This window comes from Papio anubis, chromosome 2, assembly GCF_008728515.1.
Source record: "Papio anubis isolate 15944 chromosome 2, Panubis1.0, whole genome shotgun sequence".
Lineage (NCBI taxonomy): Eukaryota > Metazoa > Chordata > Mammalia > Primates > Cercopithecidae > Papio > Papio anubis.
In genome coordinates this window covers 113,829,603-113,855,354 of record NC_044977.1, presented here as the reverse complement: position 1 = coordinate 113,855,354, position 25,752 = coordinate 113,829,603, and the positions used below count along the sequence as shown (strand labels likewise).

At 36.6% G+C, this 25,752-nt stretch overlaps 1 protein-coding gene across 11 annotated transcripts in view; it reads right to left on the bottom strand.

Moving 5' to 3' along the window:
- The window catches only part of TBL1XR1 (TBL1X receptor 1), a 186,860-nt gene that overhangs the window by 27,436 nt on the left and 133,672 nt on the right, over positions 1–25,752 (bottom strand). For 9 of the 11 annotated variants that reach the window (XM_031663566.1, XM_031663564.1, XM_031663568.1 and 6 more), the window contains 5 exons: positions 17,557–17,659; positions 6,380–6,525; positions 4,178–4,400; positions 3,159–3,291; positions 2,401–2,542 (listed from right to left, as the gene is read on the bottom strand). In XM_031663566.1, the coding sequence (XP_031519426.1) occupies positions 2,401–2,542; positions 3,159–3,291; positions 4,178–4,400; positions 6,380–6,525; positions 17,557–17,614 (702 nt within the window). In that variant the 5' untranslated portion in view covers positions 17,615–17,659. The remainder of the gene's footprint in view (positions 1–2,400; positions 2,543–3,158; positions 3,292–4,177; positions 4,401–6,379; positions 6,526–17,556; positions 17,660–25,752) is intronic. The other 2 variants (XM_031663571.1, XM_031663572.1) reach the window with 1 other exon arrangement.

Genomic DNA, 25,752 nt, shown 5'->3' with positions numbered 1-25,752 from the left:
GTTTAAATCCCAGGTACAGAAGAGAATGAAGACATTCTCTGCTTCAAAACTTGCCAGTTTTGCCTACTTGTGAGTGCCACTAAAGGCCTATGAAACCCTTTCACTGTTGTGAAGCTAGTGTTGTACGGGGGCCTTATATCCAAAGCTCAACAACTGACAGTAATAGATCTGGACCAGGATCTACATCATCCCGCCTCATGCATGCCCAAAGTAGTCTCACAGACTCACACAACTAAGAATGAAGGTAGGGTAGTGGATTGGGGCGAACATCAAATTCATAATCTTAGAATGATTTATTAGAAGTAAAAAAAGGAAAACTTTAAAATGTGATTAGAAGGTTTTATATGGCCATTCCTCTAAATCCTTGACTGTCTAAAACAAAGTGTGTATGTATGATCCAAACAATATCATTGTTTCAAATGATCGGATTCTTAAACATTTGAATGTTCCTTTCTATTATTAATCCCTTCCCACTATGAAATATTTGCCAATAAAAAGAGCAACACAAGCAAAAGAGCCAGAAAAGAGCGCAGGCTGACTTTATAGTTAATGAAGTAAGTATAACTGCCTACTTTACCGGAGGAAAAGTCCATATAAATTTCTCTCAACTTATATTCCCTTGCTATGCGCCTTGCCTGGATGAATGGTGTAATAAAAGGACAGATCTAACTAACTCTATGCAAATGCAAAAGTTACAGATTATAGTAAACAGACTATTGCTAGAATGACTAAACATTACTGGAGAATGAAATCCTGCATTACTTGACATATTCTTGATGGGTTTTGGTAAGGGCATTCAAAACAAGATCACCTATTTCACATCTCTCAAGCCATTTTAGGAGTATGGCTAAGTGACAAACAAAAACAAATGCTGGTTCTGGGAACTGCAGACTCAGTTCTGCTAAGACATGGCAATCCCTTAGGGCTCTATCTGAAGAAGAAGGGGAGCCATGTTGAAGTCAACAGTAAAAGCTTATTTCCAGATTCTACACAATGTTAAGTTTCCTCTAAACTATCAGTCCCTAAATGTTTTAGTTCATGAACTGCTCAACTAGGAAAAGAATACTTTAAAGATGAGAAATCTCACAGGCTCTCTTGCTTTAGCCATGAAAAAGAATCATTAATCGAGGATGATGTTTTCCAAGCTCACCGTGATTAACACATTTTCAAAAAGCCCACACTTTTCAAAACTATAAAATGCAGTTCAGAACTACCAAGCTGAACACACCAATATTCATTCATTAACCATCCTTTTCAGTGTAAACTGTAAATTTCATTAAATTAACATGACCAGTGGGCCAGGTAGCATAAGAAAGCTATAAGATGTCTGAACTAAGATACAATAAGGGCCTATATTAAGAAAATAATTCTATCTTGATCCTACAAGTAAATAATACTACAATGTGCTAAACCCCTTTGGAATTTTTAGAATTGTCATACGGAGGGGAAGAGTAAACATGCTGCTGGCAATTTTGGAAGAAAATGCTAAAAATACCCAGTTATGATTTCTGAAAAAACATGTCACAGAAACTGAGAACTTTAGTGGGAATAATGATTTTAAAGATAGATCTCATTCCTCGGGAAAAGAATTAGAAGATCCTTTAGAAAGCCCACAAAGGTTGTTAAATAGAAGAGAAAAGAACATTCATTTGCTGAGGAAGAACTACTATCGTGAGATATTCTTTGCAATGCTGAAATATATCTAAGAGGTTTGGGGGCGGGGCAGGGGCTAGCAGGGTGAGGTAAGAGATATTATTTACAACTAAACGATGACAATTTATCAACAATGAAGTGAAAGTTTTTTGTAAGTCGGAGTAGTCAAGTTGTCCTGAAAGATGTTGAATCATACATAGAATCAGAGAATTAGAAGATTCCTACAGTGGGAATAAAATTTAGACATTATCTAGACTAATGATCCCTAAAAGGAAATTGGTAATAAAGTTGTAACAGTTCACAGAACAAAGAGAAAAACAAGAACATGTTTCCTGCTACATAGAATTCTTTTATCCCCCAACTAAGAACTCGGTTGTTATGGATTTAGTATGTTGTTTGTTATTATGGTAAGAATTTTCGCCTATTATCTCAAATATTTAGGTACCATTTTCACAGATCTACTTGACATTTAAGGAAAACGAAGTACAGAGTAAACAGTAACAATTTAACCAAGGAGATGCTGCGGGATACACTAAAGAGCTGGACATTGTACCCTGGTCTAAGGCAAGTTTGTGTCTTTAACACCACAGTGGAGGAGAGGGCTGGCAGGTGACGACTCCCAGTTTGTTGTTACTAGTTAATAAAACCCCAAATTCTGAACAAATAGACAAACCCTGCCATGAGTCTGAGGCTCTGAGGGTTAGGTATACTAGTAATTATATCCATCATGGATATAGTGATACTCACATTCCAATCTAGAGATGTGACATCCTTGTTGCTTGGAACATCTTGCCCTCCTTCTCGTATACAATGTCTAAGTACTAACTGTGTAGAGCCACTGGTGCTGTTCTCACTAAGATTCCATATTCTTGCTGTTGAGTCTCCAGACCTATAAAAGTATGCAATGTATTTTAAATCCTCATGACATTCTCAACTATCAGAATCAAGGCAACATATTTACATCTGAATATTAATAAGGCAAATAAAAACTAAACTATCACAGATTTTCATTTCCAGTATTTTTCCCATTCTACACATTGGGACCCCCAAGCGTTCTCGAAACAGTAAGTTTAATTAAAAATTCTGGCCCGGCGCGGTGGCTCAAGCCTGTAGTCCCAGCACTTTGGGAGGCCGAGATGGGCGGATCATGAGGTCAGGAGATCGAGACCATCCTGGCTAACACAGTGAAACCCCGTCTCTACTAAAAAATACAAAAAACTAGCCAGGCGAGGTGGCGGGCACAAACCCGGGAGGCGGAGCTTGCAGTGAGCTGAGATCCGGCCACTGCACTCCAGCCCGGGCGACAGCGCGAGACTCCGTCTCAAAAAAAAATAAATAAATAAAATAAAAAAATTCTACAATTACTTCATGAAGGAATAAAACATTTACAGAGACAAAATGGCCACAAATAAGCAACAACAGAAAACCTGAATAATGCATATGTTTATAAAATGCTCAGTAAGATATTTGTAAAAGCCATTTTAGTATCACTTTGAGAAACACACCCTGATGCTAGGAGATCACTAACAGGGTTCCAGGCACAGATGAAAACTTCAGATTCATGGCCCCGCAACACAACTGCTTTATTAGGAGGGATTTCAACATCCCCATCCACTTCCATCATATCAGTATGATTATCTGCATCGTGAAAAACAAGTAAGCAATTCCAGTTAGGCAGTATTACAACATGGCGGATGGGTGAATTCTTAACTAGCAAATACCTTCCTTTATCACATACAGGGTTAACATTATCAAGTTAAGCTGAACATGACTACACAGTCTTAGTCACATAGAAAATAAATTGGTACCTTTAATTAAGTATTGACCATACTTTTTTTTTTAAGAGGGATGGGGGTGGGGGTGGGATGCAGACTTTAAATGATTAGACCTAAACATGGATAAAACGATAAAATGGTTTGAACTAAACATAATGTCTACCAGTACTATTCTGAGTTTCTGCCAGTAGGGGTTGCTGATATCATTCATATAACATGACTTGCCTTTTATCTCAATGTCAGAGCGCTATGGTATTTGTTGATAACTAGTATTACAATTTCATTTAGAAATCAAATGTAGATACAAAAATTCATTTAATGATGGGAAAAGGGCTTCTAGATATTTTAAAAAGAAAATAAAAGTAAATCTAGCTTTTTGGAGCTTCAGGAATAAAAATCTGAACTGTGTGATACAAGTTAAGAAAACAAGTTGGTGCAAATAACAGATGAAATTATTTCGGCATAGAAGATGGGACAGTCTGTTAAAGCAAATATATTTCCTCTGAGAATAAATTTTTAAAAATTCTTATCTCCTGGGACCTTCCTGGGGGATGGAGGGTGGAAGAGGAGGATCAGAAAAAATAACTATTGGGCACTAGGTTTAGTACCTGGGTGATGAAATAGTCTGTACAACAAACCCCTGTGACATGAGTTCCTCTATTTAACAAATCTGCACATGTACCCCGAATTAAAAGTTTAAAAAATAAACCATGTAATTAAAAAAAAAAAAAATTCTTGTCTGAGCTCACTTGCTATAGTATGTGCTCCATTCTCTTCCCCATTTGCTGTGTTTTCTCCATTTTTTGCAGATCCTTGTTGGCTGGCTGCAGCTGCGGCAGCTGCAGCAGCTGCTGCCTGTTGCTGTGCAAGCTTATCTCTATAAGCTTGTTGTCTTGTTTGTACTACATCAGGCATTACGGCATCTATCAGGGACAGAGACTCTATTGGTCGACCATCAAACAAGGTACCATCCTGGATTTGGAAAATTGTGAGAGAAGAAAAATCAAAGGCAATATTTAAAGTTATTTGTATTTATACAAAATCAGAAATGAAATGAAAATCTTCATTCCTAGAAAAACATTTTGAGGAACTTTCTGAATTCATATAAGAAGTCCGGACGGAATAAAGAAACTATAAGCAGCAACTGGAAATGACTGCTTAAATTTTCCTTTTTATTTAGTTCACACTATTATTACAGTATAGAGCTGTACAGATAGAGCTGAAAGATGCAGGCCGAGCTGATAAAAAGGTTTATTAATTAGATTCTGAAATTCTGTTAGTCAAAGCAACAAACAATATGGAATAGCTCATAGAATGATCAAAGGCCTGGTGCCCCATTATAGTAAATATCTCTTTTAAAAAACTAAAAACTTTGAGTTAAAAAGTTTCTTGTGATTTGATTCAAATATTAAAGCAGAAATAGACTTCATGAGCTATAGTGCTCTTGAATATTAGGGAGTTGTTGAAATTTCCAAAGCTCCACTTATTGATATTAGGAAGTTCCTAATAAAGAGTTCTCCAAGTAAGCACAAGAAGAGACACAAACACAGAGCAAGTCAGAAACACAATGAGTACAAATTAGCTGGGAGCATGCATTTGTGAAGTCTCGTTCACTTAAACTGGTAAACGCGTACCAGTGACAATCTACAGTGTCATGGAAGGGTAATGTGAGCTGCAAAAACACTGCACGTTTTTGCAGTGTTTCTGAACTGCAATTGTAACACAGTATTTGAGGAACGGGAGAAAGTATTTTAACTTATAAATAATTTTATAAAGATACTAAACAAATTTACACACGTCGTAAGAAAAAATTTAGTTTTGTGTTAGTGGATTTTCACTCAAAGAGCTGAGGAAACAAAAAAATCCATTTTAGTATATTATGTAATTTCTAACTCTAGTAATAATCATTGATACAGAAATCATGGATACTTCAGTTTAAAAAATACTCGCAAAAGTGGAACATGTTAATCTCTGAAATAAAAGTAATGGGAAAAGCTCCACACTATACACAAAAATTTTAAACTAGGCTGGGCATGGTGGATCACGTCTGTAATCCGCATTTTGGGAGGCCGAGGTGGGCAGATTACCTGAGGTCAGGAGTCAAGACCAGCCTGGACAACATGGGGAAACCCCGTCTCTACAGAAATACAAAAATTAGCTGGGCGTGGTGATGGGTGCCTGTAATCCCAGCTGCTCAGGAGGCTGAGGCAGGAGAATAGCTTGAACCCAACAGGCGGAGGCTGCAGTGAGCCGAGATCGCACCACTGCACTCCAGCCTGGGCAACAGAGCAAGACTCCGTCACACACCCAAAACAAAACCAAAACCAAAAACAACATTTTAAACTAGACCAGGGGTCTAGTTTACAACCTTTTCCTGTAAAAGAGTAGACAGTAAATATTAATTTAGGCTTTGCAGGCCATAAGGTCTCTGTCGCAACCACTATTCTGCCAAAAGTAGCCATAGACAATATGTAAATGAGTGTAGCTGTGTTCCAATCAAATTTTATTTACTAAAACAGAGAGCAGCATTTGGCTAATGGGCCACAGTATGCTGACACCTAAGCCAAACAAACTACTCACATGTAGTCCTTAGATCGGCAGTACCATCCAGAGTTGGCTTCAACTATAAACTGGTTTAAATTAGGGTGTATTCAAATAATGTGAGAATTTACAATTTTCAGGCCAATAATTATGATCTTAGCATTCCATAGCACAAAGCTGTTAATAAAAATTATTTCTTAGTGTTTACTTATAAAAACAGATGAAGGCAAACAAACTACTAGGCGCCAACACCTTGCCGGTGCAACCTGATTACTACATTAGGGATGAACTGTCTGCACTTTTGTTACCCCTGTGAAGCTAAAGTCAGAATACTGAATAAGCAAGCAAGACAGCTGACTTAACGGCATATTTAAGAGTAAAAATTAGTACTTGAAGTAAGTCTTCCTTACCTCATTAATACTAACTTCTGCTTCTACATACTGTAGACCTTTCTGGATGATAGAAATCAATGCAGCAGGTGGGACGAGGGCACCATTTATATTGGACTGACTGATATGGCTTTCTATACCAAAGGTAAATGCTGAATGAGAAAATCCTAAAAACAAAAGAAAAGGCATGAGAATTTATTTTCCTAGTGGCAACATGCTAAATGGCACACAAAAAAGATCGCTATAATCTTACGAAATCCCATTCTACCCATTTAAAATCCCAGACCAGTATGCTAAGGTCGTGTGTGTGTGTGTGTGTGTGTGTGTGTGTGTGTGTGTAAACATGTCAGCCTTTACATATTTTCTTTTTCTCTTAATTACTTAATGCACTCTTTAAAATTTCTAGTAAATACTTGATTATATAGCTTCAAATTTTCTAAAATGTAGTCATAGTACACAACTTTTCTTAACAAAAAGCGTCAAACTTAAAAGGTAAAACAAGTCTTTGGAAATCATGTAATTCAACTGTTTCACTTAAGATAAATCAGGCCAAGATAGATTGTTACATTTAATATTTCTGTAGTATATTTTAATATTTTTTACATCTAGAATTAAGGAACTTTATTTCAAATTTTCTTCCATCCCAGTTCAAGTATTCAGCATTTCTCAAAAATGGTACACATAATATGCTTTAAATAGGAATTCATTCATTCTGAATGATCTTCATTTACTTCATGTAATTGTTAACTACTATGTAGTTATAATTCAATAATGTCTTTAAAGCAATCTAGCACTCGGGTAAAATCTGAAGTATTTAAATTTCTACATATAAACTGTCAAACATCTGATAAATTCAGTATTTTGGAGCTCTTTGAAACTACTTAGGAAAACTAATAAAAACTAATTAAAAATAAATTTAAATAGTAAAAAATCATAATGGTTAAATACCATTTTATGTATGAATTAAGTGCTTTGAAAAATACCAATTCTTTGCCACTTAGTAATAACTCATCTATATGAAATATTTAAGAAATGAACAGCTAGCAAATGAATATCTGGTTTATAGGTCTCCATTAGCAATTACTTAGTTTTAACTTGAAATACTTCAAACCAAAGCACTTACTTAATAAAAATCTCTTTATGCTGGCCTTGCTTTTTGTGCATATCTAGTCAAAATTCAAAGGTAAAATTCTAATAAGCTGATAAACCAAGGATGGTTATTTAGTGAAATTGTAACCACAATTTATCATTAAAGTAGTAATTTTTATAAAGTATATTAAACAATTCAATTAAATTGTACATGTAATACAGAATATTAATAAACACTTATACTAAATAAAGGAAATAAATATGGGCTTATTTTGGGTCTTGGTTAAACTGATTTAATCTATATAGTATCTCTGTTGGCTAGACTGTCTGGTTTTTCAGTGTTTAGTACATGTCTTTTTTGGATTTTGTGCTTCCACTCTTATATTCCTTGTGGTACTGATAAACAGTCTAGTATAAAATACTGTGGCCTCACAAACAGCATGTGGCTAGGAAAATTTGGTTATTTGATAGTCAAAGTACACCTAAGTTGATTTTCCTTATAACCCCCACCTTCTCTCTTTGGAACACCTAACCCATTATGTTCACAACATCTAACCCACAGTGGAAAAGGTAAGTGGAAAAATGTTCCCTCTAAGACCTTGATTTCAGCCCCTGATTTTGCCCATAGGCAAGATCATAATTAAATGCATTTATAATTTTCACCTTAATCTGAACTCACAGAGATAGCTATGAAAGATACCAATGGGACAGGGGGTGGGGAAGCACCGTTTTGATTTGTCCCTATCAAGAAACCCACAACTACCAGAATATGAGTAGATTTCAGATCACCAAGATAGAAAACAGAATAAGGATGAGGGAGGATGGGGAGAAACAATGAGAGACACAGCAGTAAAATCCTTAAGCAGTGAGGTTGGAGATTCCTGTTTTCAATTATATACCCCCTCCCTGAATAAATTCACAGTAAATCATCCATAGTAAAAACAGCCAAACAGCCAAGCACTTTAAGAGATTTAAGAAAACTTTGAGACAGAAGACATCATTTATGGAGGGCCTATACCATACGCTAGATACTGTGCACAAACATGTAAGTGTATTATTTTATAATCTAATGGAAAAACACAACTAATAAATGAGAAAGTACAGATTCAAATTCATTCAGAGACTCTACTACTCCTCTTGAACAGTTAAAATATGGTCCAGGATAAAGCTAAGGGAGAGAGTGAACTCCTGTTTCCTGACAGAAAGTAAAAGACGACTTTTGTTTTCAACTCAGGGTCCTGGAAAGTGGTTACACAGTGCATGAAACAATGAGCCATCTTACTGCCATATTTACTGCCAAGGTTTTCAAAGTGTCTTGACTTATGTAATGCTTATAAATTTGTTTGAAGTACATGATTTCTGTACACTTTATTCATGGCTGCAATTTAAATAGTCAAAATTGTTCAATTTAGACTCTATTTAATTAGCTTATAGAGTTTAAGTTTAAAGTAATAATACGTCCAAGAATAGCCTAAGAGTTGCAGGTGGAACTGTGCCAATTTCTGGCTGGAATGTTGCAGATATCTTGAATTTGTTCTGTCAGACCAGGAGAAAAACTATCACAGGTGCTTACATGCATCTCAAGGTACTGCAGATGTACTTACGGTGCTCTCAAATAGCAACAAAACATCCCTGAAGTAGTCATTAGCATTGTTTTGGCACTTCTCATTAATGTTTACCCTAGAGAAGTTCCACACTTAAACGCTCTGCTTAAATGTTATTTTCAACTAGAATATTTTATTTATTTCTAGCCATGGCATTACATAGCAGTTTAAAATTATGATGTTTGAAATTACTTTTCTTCTTCCCCTCCCTAAAACTACTTTTCCTTAGAAACCTCTGACCTCATTTCACTACACCTGAAAGTCATAGTCATTCCTAACTCCCTGTTCTTTCTCGGTCCCTGGCATTTGACAATTTACCAAATCCTACCATTCTACTCCAAATCCTACCACTCTACCATCTGTATATGCTCATCACCTTACCTTTTCTGCTAGATCTGTGTTTAGTCCCCATTACACTTTGCTATATACATTTCTTTCCCCTCCTCCTCAGTTCAGTACATATGCCAAGCTACAGCTAGACTATTACTTGTAAAACAAAAAACTGGTCATATCACTTCTTGCTTGAGAATTTTCAATGATTCCCTTGGCCTTCATAATAAAGGTCAAATGCCTAACTATGGCACACAGTTGTTTTTGTAATCTGGCTCTTCTGTTTCTCCAGTCTCATCTCAATACTACACACCCCCCGGTCTCACTCCCATTACACCATAAATTCAAGTGGTGGCAAATAGATATAATTTGAATATACTGTGTTATATATCACGCCTCTGAGCCTTATATGCTCCTTTGCCCTTTCTCCTATCGAATGGAAGTGAAATCCTCTTTCACTATACCAGGGCTAATCAGTCTCTCCTATGCTGATCCTGAAATTTCTTTACGTGTGGCACTTACCACACTGGTTATCACCTCTGTGGCTATGGTTGTTTGCCTTTGTGTGACTACTAGACTGGGATCCTGATAAAAGGGTTTATGTCTAGTAATCCTTTAATTCTGGGAAACTAGCACATTACCTGAGTCAACAAGTACTCAATAAACATTTTTTAAATTAGAATGCAATTATACTATAATGTATTTTGGCACATCAAAAAAATCTGTGACTCCAGAAAAAGCATATGACTTAAGTCTTCCTTGGAAAAATCTAAAACTTGAACTAGTTTCGTGCCAGAAGCTATTTCCATTTATCTGTAAATATACATGCAGAAAAGGCTTTTTCCAGGGACAGCTTTTGATTTATATAATAGGAGGCAAAAGAGACCACCTAAATCTGTTAAATGTTAGAATCCGGCATGACCATCTAAAATAGCATCCCTTCTTTCCAAGGGTAAGAGCAAATCTGATAGTGCCTCTGTAATCAAGTACTCTAAACACTGACTAGGGTATTGAGATTTAGGGAGTAGAAGAGAGACTCCAGAAAGAAATAAGGCTGAAACACATGAAGTATATAGTCATTCAGTGACAGAGACAAGCAACGGCAGCTGGTAGGGAGTGGGGTGGCACGCATGAGATCACAAAACAGCCATTTTCTATAGATTGTTTGTTTCAGGAAGTGCTTTCTGTAAGAATGTTAGGGACTGTGTTCTCAAAGGAGAGTTAGTCGTATAGAGCCTGCCAACTCTACCTTGCAAATAGGCAATACAAGAATAAGAAAATGGACCCTGAACACCAAGGTTATGGTACAGGATGACTAGATGAGACAAACTGGTGAAAAAGGCAAAGCTTAAATATGACCACAACATACTGCATCTGAAATGAACATCTGATTGATCTAAGGTCCTATTTAAGCTTCAAGTCAGAAAAACCTAGCAAAATTATACTCATGTTCTCATCATCCAATGCTTCCTTGACTCCAACTCTGCCCTACAGATCCAGATATTAGAAAAGGTAAACAGGATGGGGAAAAAAATGACACAGGGGATCTTTGTCATTGAAGAGCTAGACCTAGTAGTTATACACTAGCCATACAATTTCATGCCCTAATTTTGCCCTTAAAAATACATGTAACTATGAACATTTTAAATAAATAATACTTTCTGAAATAATTTAAATAGCATCGTAATACTCAGCCAGTAAATTATTCATGTCATAGCTGGACCTTTGAACTTTTCCAATGATCACTATTTTAAAAGAATCTTAACTCAAATATCTATATGTATAGGCTTTTGCCATGTACAATGTGTTTTTTTTTTTTCTCTCTCTCTCTCCTTAGGATGGATTCCCTCAAAAGCTGAAGGGGATATAAGCATTTTAAAGAAGGTTTTCGTCACTGCCAAATTGCTTTCCAAAAAAATTATACAAATTAATAATGCCAAAAGCAATTTACATGTTTCCTTATACTCTCGCTATGCTGGCTAGTCCTAAAAAACAAACAAAAAAATGCTAATTAACATTGAACAAATTCTCTGTTTGACAACTATTAAAGGGCCATTGTCCTTTGATAAGTGTGTTAGCAGGACTGTGTAATATGAATGTCCTGCGTCAGCAAAAAATGGTAATTCAGCTTACAAAAAGAGGAGAAAAACTTACTTGGGGAAAGAAACAGAATTGTAATTATCAGCATTTATGACAACTGCTTGCTGTTTATTGTTAATTAGTCATGGATACAACCATGTGTGTAAAATCAAGGTTATTCTATATTACATGTGATTATAAAACAAAACTATATACCTACTTGCACGTCTGTAGCTGGTCATCTACTAATAAAAACTGAAAGGCAGACTGAAGGTGGACATACCAGACGCTGAGCTCTCTTCAGTGCAGTTCTTCATGCCTAGAAGCACATTACTGATAACCACTTTAACCTGACTCCATTGAATCCACTGGTAATGTCTGTTTATAAATGGCACTGGGCATAAGGTACGCAGGACAGAATGGCCCAGTTACATTTATCTGAGTCAACAAAGAAACTGCACTGTAATATTCATTAGCCATTACAGGGCTAATGTGAAACTGCTACAATAAAACAAAAAAAATGTAAGAAAGTGCTATACGTTACATGGCAGTACAGGTCAGAGCTTTAATGTTATACATAAAGGTTAGTTTGTGCCTACTGTGATCATGTTGTCTAAATTAAAAAATAATTGTCTATGGTTCTGACTTGTGATCTTACAAACAAATACAACATTTGAAGTAATAATCACCATCTCAAAAAAAATGGTATGGTACAAGGCCTTTATTTCTAAGGAGACAGAAAATCCCATTGAAAAAGTTAGGGGGAAAAAAATGGAGGGAGCTAGGGTGCAAGAGAGATAAGGAGAACCTTCATAAACCAAACTCTTGAAGCCTACAGGTATCATCCTTCTTATATATCATCCTGGTTAATACTGAGTGTCAACTTGACTGGATTGAAGGATACAAACTATTGTTCCGTGATAAAATTGTGAGAGTACTGCCAAAGGAGATGAACATTTGAGTCAGTGGACTGGGAAAGGCAGACTCACCCTCAATCTGGGTGGGCACCATCTAATCAGCTGCCAGCACAACTAGGATAAAGCAGGCAGAAGAACATAGGAAAGACTAGACTTGCTGAGTCTTCCAGCCTTCATCTTTCTCTTGTGCTGGATGCTTCCTGACCTCGAACATCAGATTCCAAGTTCTTCAGCTTTTGGACTCTTGGACTTACACCAGTGGCTTACCAGGGGTTCTCGGGCCTTTGGCCACAGATGGAAGGCTGCACTGTCGGCTTCCCTCCTTTTGAGGTTTTGGGACTCAGACTGATCCACCACTGGCCTCCATGCCCCTCAACTTGCAGACGGCCTATGTGGGACTTTACCGTGTGATTGTGTGAGTCAATTCTCCTTGATGAACTTCCTTTCATATATACACATATCCTATTAGTTCTATCCCTCTAGAGAACCCTTAATACAGATTGTATATATTTCCTTCTTATATATTATCTTTCCTATAAATGGAGACAGTATGCAACATCAGTTATTTTTTAAATAAATTTTTTTAAAGTAATAATATTCAGAATCACTATCTAGAAAGTTACTCATTTTAGCAATAAGGACATTTTGATTTTGCAATTCCAGTTAGTCTTTCAATTATAAGATGTGACTGTTTCATAGCTTCCAACAGTCAAGTACAATATAAATGGAGAAGTTATAGAGCTCTTAGACATGTAATAGTTAAATCTAGTATCAATAATTCTTTCCCTAAAGCAAATATACAACTGAAGCAAGATAAAATGACATCTTCTTATAGAAAAGAGGTTTTCTTGTAAGAAAGACAGGTGTCAGAAAGTTCAAAAATAATTGCCAGAAACTATTTCTTCAGGAAAAAAAAAAAAAAAACAAAAAACCACAACTGCAAATAACCACAGGAGTCGATGGTGACGCAAAAGGTGGGGGAGAGATTAAAAGGTCCAAACCACCTTAGTGCCTCTAAAATTAACACTGTATCAGGTTCTACTTTATGCAACTTAGCATGTACCACTAAGTATTTATCTGCATATGGTTGCTAGATAAGTTATTAGGGCAATGAAATTAATGCCCTTGGGCAAACACTAATTAAAGGAACAATACTTTTGAATCAAGTTAATCATTACTTACAGTACTATATCAAATATGCTCAATTTTCAAGTCATTTCTAAAAAGAAAAAAATCATTTTATTCCCTAGGAAATATTTGTTGAATAGGGAAGTCTACTTCATAAACAGGCAGAATGGTGAGGACCAAAGAAATTTGCATAGGGTGAACTTTCTAGTGATAAAATTGCAAAAAATAAAAAGTTACAATAGTTAATAAAAACCCTACAATAAATATATTTTTCTTTAGTTTTGATGAGTCCGAAGGATGGCTTATTTAAAACAGAGAAGTCCATCAAATATTTGAGGCTGAATATCACAATGTAAATCCCTTCTCCACAGCAACATATTTTGTAAGTGAAAAAAAATGAATCTGAGAATTTATGTAATTTTGGAGGAGGAGGGAAACTTTCAACAGATACTATCTTCTAGTAATGACAACAGTAAAAAACATTTAAAACAATTTAAGTGATTTTCCCTCTGGAGATAGATACCACAGTCAACACTGAACAATATGCAGAGAACAAATGTTAAAAGTTCTTATAGAAAAACAGTATTACTAAACCACGTATTTATCAAAACATAAAAACTTTCACAACGTGTTTTTGGACAGTCTTTAGATAATAAGACAGGCCAGGGGAAATTTTATTTTTCCTTTTTGGAAGTCTTCACAAACCAGTCCTTTGAATGTCTCTGCACAAATCCTTCCTTTGCCACGATGTTCCTTTTCTGCTATCTCCTAATCCAATTCAGTGCTCTACTGCAGGGAAAGCAGCAGTATAAAGATTCCAGTTTGTTCAGTATTACTTTAGATCTTTCAAGAGACATAGTTATAACCTAAGAGTAATTTATGTCGTATTTCTTAGATATTGAATGACTAATTCTCAATAAGTATATCATTTGTAGGTTGTGGTGACAAATATGACGAATCCCCAAAACAACCCAGAGAAGACATTACTGTACTTGATGATTCTGAATTAGGATCTATTGCAAAAATAGTCATATTTTAGTATAATTGGAGATCAGAACCAAGAAAAAGCTTTCGGAATAAGTGGCAAGTGCCCAGATTTAAAGCTACTATGAGCATTTGTTATGGGTGAGATTCTGGGTTCTGTCTGAACCCTGTGCTGAGTTCACAGAACTATAACATTCTCAAACTCTCTTCCGTATCCTATTTCTGGATGCAATTTCAAATAAGAATCTCATGGCATCCTTTAAGACATAAAAATGCCTCATTATTTCTGCTACCTCATGATTCCACCTGACCCACAAACACAAATAAACACTTTGGGTGGCAGCCCCCTCTTTGGGATATGTTCTCATAGCCCAGACTACAGCAGGTGTACACTCCATGCTTTCTACTTTATCTTGATACTCAGCATAATCTTTCTGTCACGATATTGTGAATATGCTAAATACCTGTTGTCAATTTTCTTGTCAAGTTCTAATTGTCCTACAACTAATATAGACCAGTGGCTTTCAAACTTTATTAAGCCAAAAGAATCACCTGGGGCATTTGTAAAATGCAGATTCCCAGGCCCCAGTGTGACTCTGATGCAGGCAGTCAGAGGACCAAACTTCAGAACTCTTACATAAGCAGTTCTTAAATTTACGGCAAGTTGCAGTACCGAGAAAACTGCCATAAGTCAAAATGTCATCAGTTGAGTCTGATTTTTCCCTATAAATCATAATGTAAATGCGAAGTTACAATTTTTACCGAGAGACTGGTGTTCACATTTTTAGAAATGTGATTTAGCATCGCCACTACATTGTAAAGTCTAAAACTTTGTAAAGAATATACAAAGCACACCTAAGAACATACTAAACAACCATGGAGAACTTGATATATCAGTCTACCATACAAATTTTTTTAAATTTTTGCTTTATGTTTATTTCAACATAAAACACCTTAAAATATGTAATTTAGAAGGGTTTCTTCTCTAAGAAGAAAAGCAAGTTGAAGAAGACTTTTGGGCCAGGTGTTGTGGCTCACACCTGTAATCCCAGCACTGTGTGAGGCCGAGGCTGGCAGATCACCTGAGGTCGGGAGTTTGGGATCAGCTTGACCAACACGGAGAAACTCCGTCTCTACTAATAATACAAAATTAGCCAGGTGTGGTGGTGCATGCCTGGAATCCCAGCTACTCGGGAGGCTGAGGCAGGAGAATCGCTTGAATCCAGGAGGTGCCTGAGCAACAAGAGCGAAACTCCACCTCAAAAACGAAACAAAACAAAACAAAACAAAAACACACTTTTGATAATATTTAATCTACTTATTCAGAAATTAAACGAGAATATTATTTTATTGCTCCTTTTTACTGTTTTCTTACAGTAACATCAAGTATCAATTTGTGGACTTTTGTTTAGAAAAGGAAAAATATGAGTGCTCTCAATAACACCACCACAAGGTACTGCTGAGCTATTCAACTGTTTCTAACTTCCAAAAGCAGTAACTTTATATGGTTCAACCTAAATGTTGTATGTCTTTACCATACACCAACAAGCCTTTACAATATATTTCCCATCTACTGATCCTTCACATGGTTTTTGCTCCAGTGTCCAAAAGTCTCAAAGCTCTGGCTTAAAAGGTGATCAAATTTAAAAGCAGAAAGCAGAGTTTGCTCTAACCAAAAAACTTTTTTCCATTTTGGTTGAAAGTACTACATAACAATTTTCAAGCACAAGAATTTGAAATTGTTAAACTTGTTTACAGGTTACATATGTAACAATCACTAGTTACTACTTTTTCACTTTATTAATCATTTTATCTTATTCAAAACATTCTTTGGAAGTCGTCTTTTAGATCTGCCTTCAGTACCAGTCTACCAGTTTAAACAAAGAAAACAAAACAGGAGCTATTAACTTCGAAGCCTCATTATAAATTATTCTCTGTGGGCTTGGATACTAATCTCTCTTTCCCTCCCTGTCCTTCTGGACATCACTTTCACAGCTGTTACATCTCAGAGAGCGGCAGTGATCGTCTTGGGAATAGAAAACCTCTACCCCAAAAAAATGCTCAGCACCGAAGAACAACTGGGAAAATCTCAGCAAGCAACAGGCTCTCAGATCGAAAGCATGTTTGTATTCCTTGCATAGGAAAGGACAACTAACTATGCCACACAAGAAAAATGATTCAAGTCTCAAAACCATAAACTGGGGGCTCAATATTCTACAAGCTCAGACCTCTACTTCATCCTTCCATCCTCCCTCACACTCGACTACCAAAGTTATCTTTTTTACGGGGCACCTCACCTTACTAAAACATTACAGTAACTTTACAGTATAATTTCTAAAATTCAATCTCTAGACCATGACATTTGAAACCACCAAATGCTTTCATTTTTAGTAGCAATCGGTACTTCTATTGCAATTAACCTTTCTCATCATCCTATACCTCCACCCATACCCAACCGTGTTCCCTCTTCTACTTTTAAATTTTTGCTTAACCCATCCACATTTTCCCTTGCAGTATTCCTTCTATCTATCAATAAAACTTGGAAGATCACTGATTGATTTAATATTAGTTGCTTTCAATGATTTCTATTTATAATTACTCCCATTACAATAATAACAATTCAGAACAAGGATACACTTAATCAATTCGGATAATAATTTTGAAAGCATTCTAGGAAAATACTGTGAATTTCCAAAATACGAACTACAATTAGGACCAACAACATTTAATTGAGGATTCTGGATACACATTATCAAACTGATGGTGGCTAAAAGTTTTTACGTTCCTACTAAACATATGCAATAATCTCACCTCATAACAAATTTTAAAAATGGTCTTTGAACAGTGAAAGCCGAACTGTTACAAATAATTGCCTTGTTTCCAACATATTTGAAAGAGTCAGAGAGTTAAACCATGCAGTAAAACATAGCTTTAAAATGGCAGTCCAGAGATTAAGGAAACATACAAAGTTCAACGGTTTGGACTGATACAAATTTCAAATGCATAAAAGATTATTTTGAGAATATTAAAATAATTTGAGGCCTATTTACTTTATAAAAGTACTCACCTGACTCTTGCAAGTATCTATATACCAAGAAGTTGACCTCATCACTGCTTATACTCATCTTTATTCCCACTTAAACCATGAGGTCACAACACAGGATATAACCCTAAAAATAAAACAAAGTTAATTATTTTCTCAGTAAAATATTTTTAAACAAGATGTAAACAATGTTGTAAAAACCATTTGATTTTATTAAATGATGTAAAACGAAGGTTCTACATTGCCTAACAATAAACCCTGACAAAGTTACTTCCAATAGTCGTAAAATGATAATACAACCAAAACATGGCTGGTGCTATTTTTCTTCAAAGTAACATACTGGCAAAAATAAAACAACCTTTTTAAGAGGGCTTTAGCATAATATTTTAATGATTTTATCAAGTAGCATAAAAAGTTGCTCAATTTTTATCCTTAACTGTAAAAAGAAGTAAATTTTAAAAATAAAAAATGTTAGTTATTTGCAAGAAGACTGATTTCGTTAAAAAAGAATATTAGTTACTTGGGAAAAGACCATTGGGTGGGGAATAACCATGAGTTATCCACTCCAGTTTTGTCTATGAAACTTGGGAGGATATGAAGTCTCCATTTTCTCAACATCTCATCTGTAATGTTCAAGGCTCAAAAAGCTCTAGGTATGTATGAGATAGGCTGGAATACAGTTCCCAAAACTCAAATGATGCTCTCTTACTGGACATACTTAAATCCTGAACATGAAGTGGGGGAATAACTGAGGCATGACTCAAGTATATTTAATATAGATAAATACATCTGTATTTGTTCTCAAGTCACAGAAATGATTTAAAGGAGAGGTCAGGAAACTTTTATATAAAGAGCCAGACAATAAATATTTCAGGCTTTATCAACCATACAGTCTGTCACAATTACTCAACTCTGCTGTGTGGTACAAAAGCAGCAACATACAATATGTAAATAAACGAGTATGGCTGTGTTCCAATGAAACTCAACTTATGGACACTGAAATTTGAATTTCATAATATCATTGTATCATAAAGTATTCTTCTTCTTTTGTTTATTTTTCCCTAGGCACTTATAAAAATGTAACGACCCTTCTTGTGATCCTTATAAAAGGAGAGCGAGCTAGATTTGGTCCACAATGTAGTTTGCCGATTCCTCTTTAAAAATGATATATTCACATCTATTCAGTATAAAGAAATATCTAAAGTGGAAGTATACCGGTTGTCCTGTGACATCATGGATTTCTTTATGAAGTAGTTAACAGATTAAAAAAAAATCACAAATTAACAAGCATTTGAGGCCAGGCGCGGTGGCTCAAGCCTGTAATCCCAGCACTTTGGGAGGCCGAGACGGGCGGATCACGAGGTCAGGAGATCGAGACCATCCTGGCTAACACGGTGAAACCCCGTCTCTACTAAGAAATACAAAAAATAGCCGGGCGAGGTGGCAGCGCCTGTAGTCCCAGCTACTCGGGAGGCTGAGGCCGGAGAATGGCGTGAACCCGGGAGGCGGAGCTTGCAGTGAGCTGATATCCGGCCACTGCACTCCAGCCTGGGTGACAGCGCGAGACTCCATCTCAAAAAAAACAAAAACAAAAACAAAAAAAAAACAAGCATTTGAGTAGGCTACTATGTGACAAACTGCTACTGCTCTAAATTGTGGAGAAAGTGGTGACTAAGTACTACCCATCAAGCTTGTATCTCACAGGGAGACAGACAAATGGGAGGCAATAACAATTTTCTAGTGGACACACACAGAAGAAGCCCTAACTAAAGTTAGCAGTCTAGGAATATACCTAGAAGAAGTGTCCTTGGTCTTCAGACTAAAGGAGGGGCCTGAAAACAAGGGTGCTCGGGGAAGGGAGGGAGTGAACAGAAGCATCCCATGAGCTGCAGCAGGTGTGGAAGGGCTGAGTGAGGACAGAGGCGAGTAAGGCTTGAAATGCAGGCAGAAACTATATTCAGGAGGACCTTCAAGGTGGCACTAAGAGAAAACAAATCCATTAAACAGTTTCAGGAAGAGCAGGGAGAAGCACAGACTATAAAGAAGCTAGATTGGAGTAGGGGCAATTAGGGAGCCAAATTAGGAAGATACTGCAGTAATCCAGGAGAAGACTAACTCCTGGACTGTCACAGAGGAACACTGGGGTTCCAAAAATATTGAGGAGGTAGACTCAATGGTAACTGACTGGATGCACAGTTGAGGCATAGTTGAGGAAAAGGAAAGAATCAAAGGTTTCTCTCTGGACAAGTGAATGGCTGGTACTGTCAATTACTGAGATGGGAAACCACCAAGGAAAAGTGACAACTATAACATCTTCATCCAAAGAAAAGGTACCCTCTTCACCAAAAAAGTTAATTCAAAGAGCACAATTAATTTTATATAACCTGAATGTTTACTACATGCTTAATGTAGTGATAAGGCAAATACTCCTTTGAGGATATTGGCCCAGGGCACTGGTCTAGAAGTACTACAGTACACTAGATGGTGAACGCTCTGGAGGACACGTTGCTCAACTTTAGCCTAACCACCAGTAAGGTGCAGTATTGTGCTCAACACACACAGCAGGCACTCACTCAATTCTGAAGGCACGCTGAACTGAATGACTTTAAAAACAAAACATCCAACCCCAACCATGATACAATTACAAGAAATTAAATCATAATTTGATCTATCATGAATATGTTTGTCACAGGTAACAATTAGCAACTATTTTATTTTTTGGATTTCCCAAAATGAGATGGGCTAGGTGGAATCCAAGTGAGACAGACTAACAAAGAAAACAGAGTAAGTATTCTTCTCCCCTAATATCATTCAGTCCAAAACTTGGACGCCTGCAAAGGTTTTTCACAATGCTGGTTCTGATTAGCAAAGGCCATCAATTTCCCAGCTGAAACTAGTAATAAGTGATGCTTCAACACCACCTAATGCATTCCAGGGCAAAGAAAAATACAAATCAAAATGATAAATTATCGCTTATAAAAATTTCAATAAATATATACTGCTGGTATACTTTTAAGTCATAATAAATACTGAATGAGAGCAGGAAAGTTATCTGTCCAAACTGCTATAAACTGATTATTTAATTGATTATAGTGCTATATCAGTTTCTGGCAATTAAAACTAAGTTTTTTAAAGGAAAAAGACCTTGAAAGGCCTACTTGTAAAACAACGTAAAAGCCTATGTGCCAAAGAGTGAAATCAGAGAAAATGCCACTACTTCATTAGTGGACTAAATAATGCTTTGCAGAACTTGTCCATTATGGTTTATTTATATAGCCAGATGAATGCTCTAGAATGTGATGTAGTCTTCACCTGCCTGCACGAGTACTAGATACTAGGAATTGGATCTCAATGGGTACACAAGAAGACTTACCACTATAATTCCTCCATTATGGTATCTTTTAGAACAACTGTCTTTAAACTAGGTCACAAAACAGCCCTGAGACACTCATCCAATCTTTATACTTTACCACCCAGGTATCAGGCCTGATGAAGAGTATATTATGAATAAATGAAGTCCTGCCCTCAAAAAGCTTATGGGTTATTAAATAAACAGGATATTCAAAATAGACACTTCATAAATTCACAAAGCATTTATTTGTATCTTCTACCTGATCATATTTACTCATTCTTAAATAGTAATTGAGATCCTCCCAAAAATTAGATCTTTGTAACTTTCCTCCTCTCAGAAATCGCCTGTATACTCATAAAAGCTTTTATTTACAATTCCAATCACTTATAGACAATCAACTACTTAAACCACAGCTGTATCAAAGTAGCCAAAAGCAAACACAAAATTAGCCTTAATATTTAGCCAATTGGTGGCTATATTCAAAACTTCACTTAATATTGTAAATGTTCACCATGAAATATCATCTAACTGCATAACTTTATAGATAATAATTCAGCAAATATTACAAAAACACAGGACTACTGAGGCAATCCAGCTATGACTCATTCAGTGAACTGAATATGTACAGCATTTTCAGCATCACAAAACTGAATTCAGCATATACTCGCTGTACAACTACTGCTCCAAATATTTAATCCTCTCTTAGTCCTTCTACACATTAAATACTACCTTCAACGTCACCCTCAATCATGACAGACAGCATATTCTTTTCTGATTCCATTCTTGAAGCCAGGGCCCAACTGTGATCCCCAATTACATTATTTTAAATTTAAATGACTAAAAAAAACACGATGAAAGAGTTATGGATAGAAAGAAAGAAATAAGATTATCTTCTTAAATCTCCTACCTATAGCACATTTTTAAGAGATCTGGACACCCTTTGCACGCTCCAAAGTCAAATGTGTAATCGAAATTACTTTATCTTACAAACATAATTTAGTCCAAAACTTAAGCATAATTATAACTTAGAAGTGACAAACTTAAATTACTTTTCCTTCTCTTTTTCATTGGAATCCAGAGCTCAGATGTAAATTAAAAATAACATCTCGGATGGCCTATACGATTTTAGACAAGTGATGTGAATTTTCTGGGTCTCTGTGTCATCTATAAAATGAGAAAATTGAATCAGACAGTCTCCTCCACTTCTAAATTTCAAAGACTTGAGTCAGTTTAAGTTATAGAGTTGTATACAGGAACCTTGCAAGCCACGCGAGAGTATGAGGTCATGAAGTAATTTTTAAGAAAGCGTTTTTATAGACCTAAAAAATACATTAGAAGACCAAAAACAGAGTCAGACAGACATCTCCAAGAATTAGGAAAGGGGAAAAGAGTAAGCTCATCTCATTAAGAAATATTTAAGTACCTATTGCACACGATGTTTATTAGGACCTATCAACCTTTATAAATACCAACATATAAAGACATTAAAAAACAGTACACCATCTGGGCATGTTGGCTCACGCCTAAAAATCCCAGCACTCTGGGAGGCCAAGGCGGGCAGATCACCTGAGGTCAGGAGTTTGCGACCAGCCTGATCAACATGATGAAACCCCATCTCCACAAAAAAATACAAAAAAAATTACCCAGGCGTGGTGGCACGGGCCTGTAATCCCACCTACTCGGGAGGCTGAGGAACAAGAATCGCCTGAACCTGGGAGGTGGAGGCTGCGGTGAGCCGAGATCGTGCCACTGCAGTCCAGCCTGGACGAAAGAGGGAAGAAAGAGACAAGAAAGAAAAGAAGGAAAAGCAGGAAAGAAAGGAAGGAGAGGAAGGGGAGGAAGGGGAGGAAGGGGAGGAAGGGAGGAAGGGAGGAAGGGAGGAAGGGAGGAAGGAAGGGAGGAAGGAAGGAAGGAAGGAAGGAAGGAAGGAAGGAAGGAAGGAAGGAAGACAACACACCAAATCAATTATTCATTAGTTAACTGAGACTTCTAGTATCAAATTGGTTTCCATTGTGATCTAAGCCAGGGATCTGCAAACTACAGCCTGTATGTCAAATCCAACCTGTCACCTATTTTTGTACAGCCCACAGGTAAGAATGGTTTTCACAAAATACTTTTTCAAAAAACAAAAATATTTGTTGTTTATTTGATGATAGGGAACACTGACTCATAATCTCAATTAGGCAATTTTTAAAAGTCTCAACAAAGCTCTTGAGGCTTGAGAGCAGTAAACTAGCATCCATTATATGAGTCAACTTTGATTTAAGTCCAAGTGTCAATAGCTACAAATTTATTTCTTTTTATACACAAAAGACCTCTGATGAGCTGCCTTATTGCCCAGACATTGACTTCAGCTTCCTAAATGTATAAAAGTGATTATTTACACAGATTATAACTAAGATCCTTCTAAAACATAAAAATACATTATCCAAGGAAATAATGTGTGTAGAATAACTGAATAATATTACCGACAAGGTACATCAACAGGGAAACAAAGAAGGACAAGAAACGAAAACACTAACAGATAACAAGATAGGTCATACTACTTCTGGTACACATTTTCTTTTCTTTTTTTCTTTCTTTTTCTTTTTCTTTTTTTTTTTTTTTTTGAGATGGAGTTTTGCTCTGTCACCCGGGCTGGAGTGCAGCAGCGCGATCTCGGCTCACTGCAAGCTCCGCCGCCCGGGTTCTTGCCATTCTCCTGGCTCAGTAGCTGAGGACTCCCAAGTAGCTGGGACTACAGGTACCCGCCACCACGCCCAGCTAATTTTTTGTATTTTTTAGTAGAGAAAGGGTTTCACCATTTTAGCCAGGATGGTCTCGATCTCCTGACCTCGTGATCTGCCCACCTTGGCCTCCCAAAGCGCTGGGATTTCAACAATTGAGCAGTGATCAGTCACAGAACTTAAGGTAAAGCAATATCAGTCTGGGAATGAATCAGAAAGTCAGACATAAAAAATAAAAATCAGCTGGGTGCGGTGGCTCACACCTGTAACCCTAACACTTTGGGAGGCCGAGGTGGGTGGATCACCTGGGGTCAGGAGATCAAGACCAGTTTGGCCAACACGGTGAAACCCCACCTCTACTAAAATACAAAAATTAGCTGGGCATGATGCCGGGTGCCTGTAATCCCAGTTACTTGGGATGCTGAGATGGGAGAATCACCTGAACCCAGGAGACTGAGATCGCATCACTGCACTCCAGCGTGGGCAGTTGAGTGAGGCTCCGTCTCAAAAATGAAAATAAAAACAAAAATAAAAATAAACTAAAATAAAGAAGTCAGTCCTTCTCACTAGCATAAAAAACTGAGTTTGTCTGAATAGGAATCAGTATTACAATAGAAAGCTAATGAAACTTTCTCAACTAAAACTTCTCATTCTAGCTTTGGAACAGACATGTTCTGAGAATCTTAAAGAGTGGAACACATGCTAAAGCTTTTCAAGGACAGTTAATCGCCAGTTAATCACCTGAATAGATGGGAACTCTGTTTAAAACTCAAATAGTATGGGAAGAACAAAGAGAAAAGGAGGCCAGAGTAATAAATACTACCCATAGTAATGCTTATGAAACAGTATATTAGAAAGAAGATGTGGTTATTCCTTGGTTCCTCATGAGGGAAAAAAAATCCTAAGTAACTCAGACTAGTAAGTAAATCAAAACATGTGTCCATGGATTGGTTACACTCAGTCAATTCTCTGGAAGGTCAAGAGTAAAAATGTCCAAAAGACTGTTCAGGCAGCAGAAATATGTGATTGATACACATCAAGAATCGAGGTATAGTTTAAAAAAAATAATAAACTGTAAAGAGATCAACATCCATCCCCCATAAATGCTTGCTCAAATCAAGTGAAGATGACGCAAACTAACTTTAGTACTCAGCTAACAGATTGACACATACATATGTGCACTCACACACAACTCAGCTAAGTAAACCAAGAAGGAAAAGGGAAAAGAAAATGAAGTAAAGATAATTGACATAAATTGGAGCAGGTTTCCAACTTTTATTGAAAACTAGGAGAAATCCACCATGAAAGTCTCATAGGTCAGTTTCACAGGGTGAGAGAAAACAGTTGGCAGTACTGTCATATAAAATGTACTATTTAAAAAACAAGCAACAAAAAAGCCCACATGGCACACGGACTGGGGAGAGGAGAAGTACATCACTCCATAACCACACTGAGGCCCTACTGTAAGTGCCCTACCCAGTCAAGTTACAGTCTCTAACTGCAAAGTTAACTCTTAATATTTCTTAATAAAATAGTATCTTCTTAGAAGATTCTTTCTTAAAAGACACATAGCAATGTACTTTACTGTTAAGGCTGTTCAAGGTGTTCAAAACTTAAAATCAGATATGGTATTTTGTTATACTCATGACAAAATGTGATCAACTTTTTATTTAGCATAGTAATTGGGATCCATAGACCCCTGGAGTTCCCAAGACTTTTTAAGGGATCTGTGAGGTCAAAATTATTTTTATAGTATTACTAGGATATTACTTGCATTTTTCACTCCATTGGCATTTGCACCAATGTTACCACCAACGTTACAAAGCGATAGTGGGTAAAACTGCTCACACCTTAGTATTACGAATCAAGACCTGATGGTATTACTAGTAGTCATTGTATTTTTCACCACTATGGACTCAAAACAAACAAAAAAAATCCCTGAAGAATATCCTTGAATGAAGCAGAAAAAGTAATATTATGAAAATCTTAATGTTCAAATACGTATCTTTTTAATATGCTACGTAACAAAGTGCTAAGTAAACATAGAGCACTTCTGTTGCATACTAAAATAATGGTTGTCTCAAAAAACAGTACTGCAATTGTTTGAACTGCAAGTTACACTAGTCACTTTTTTCATGGAAC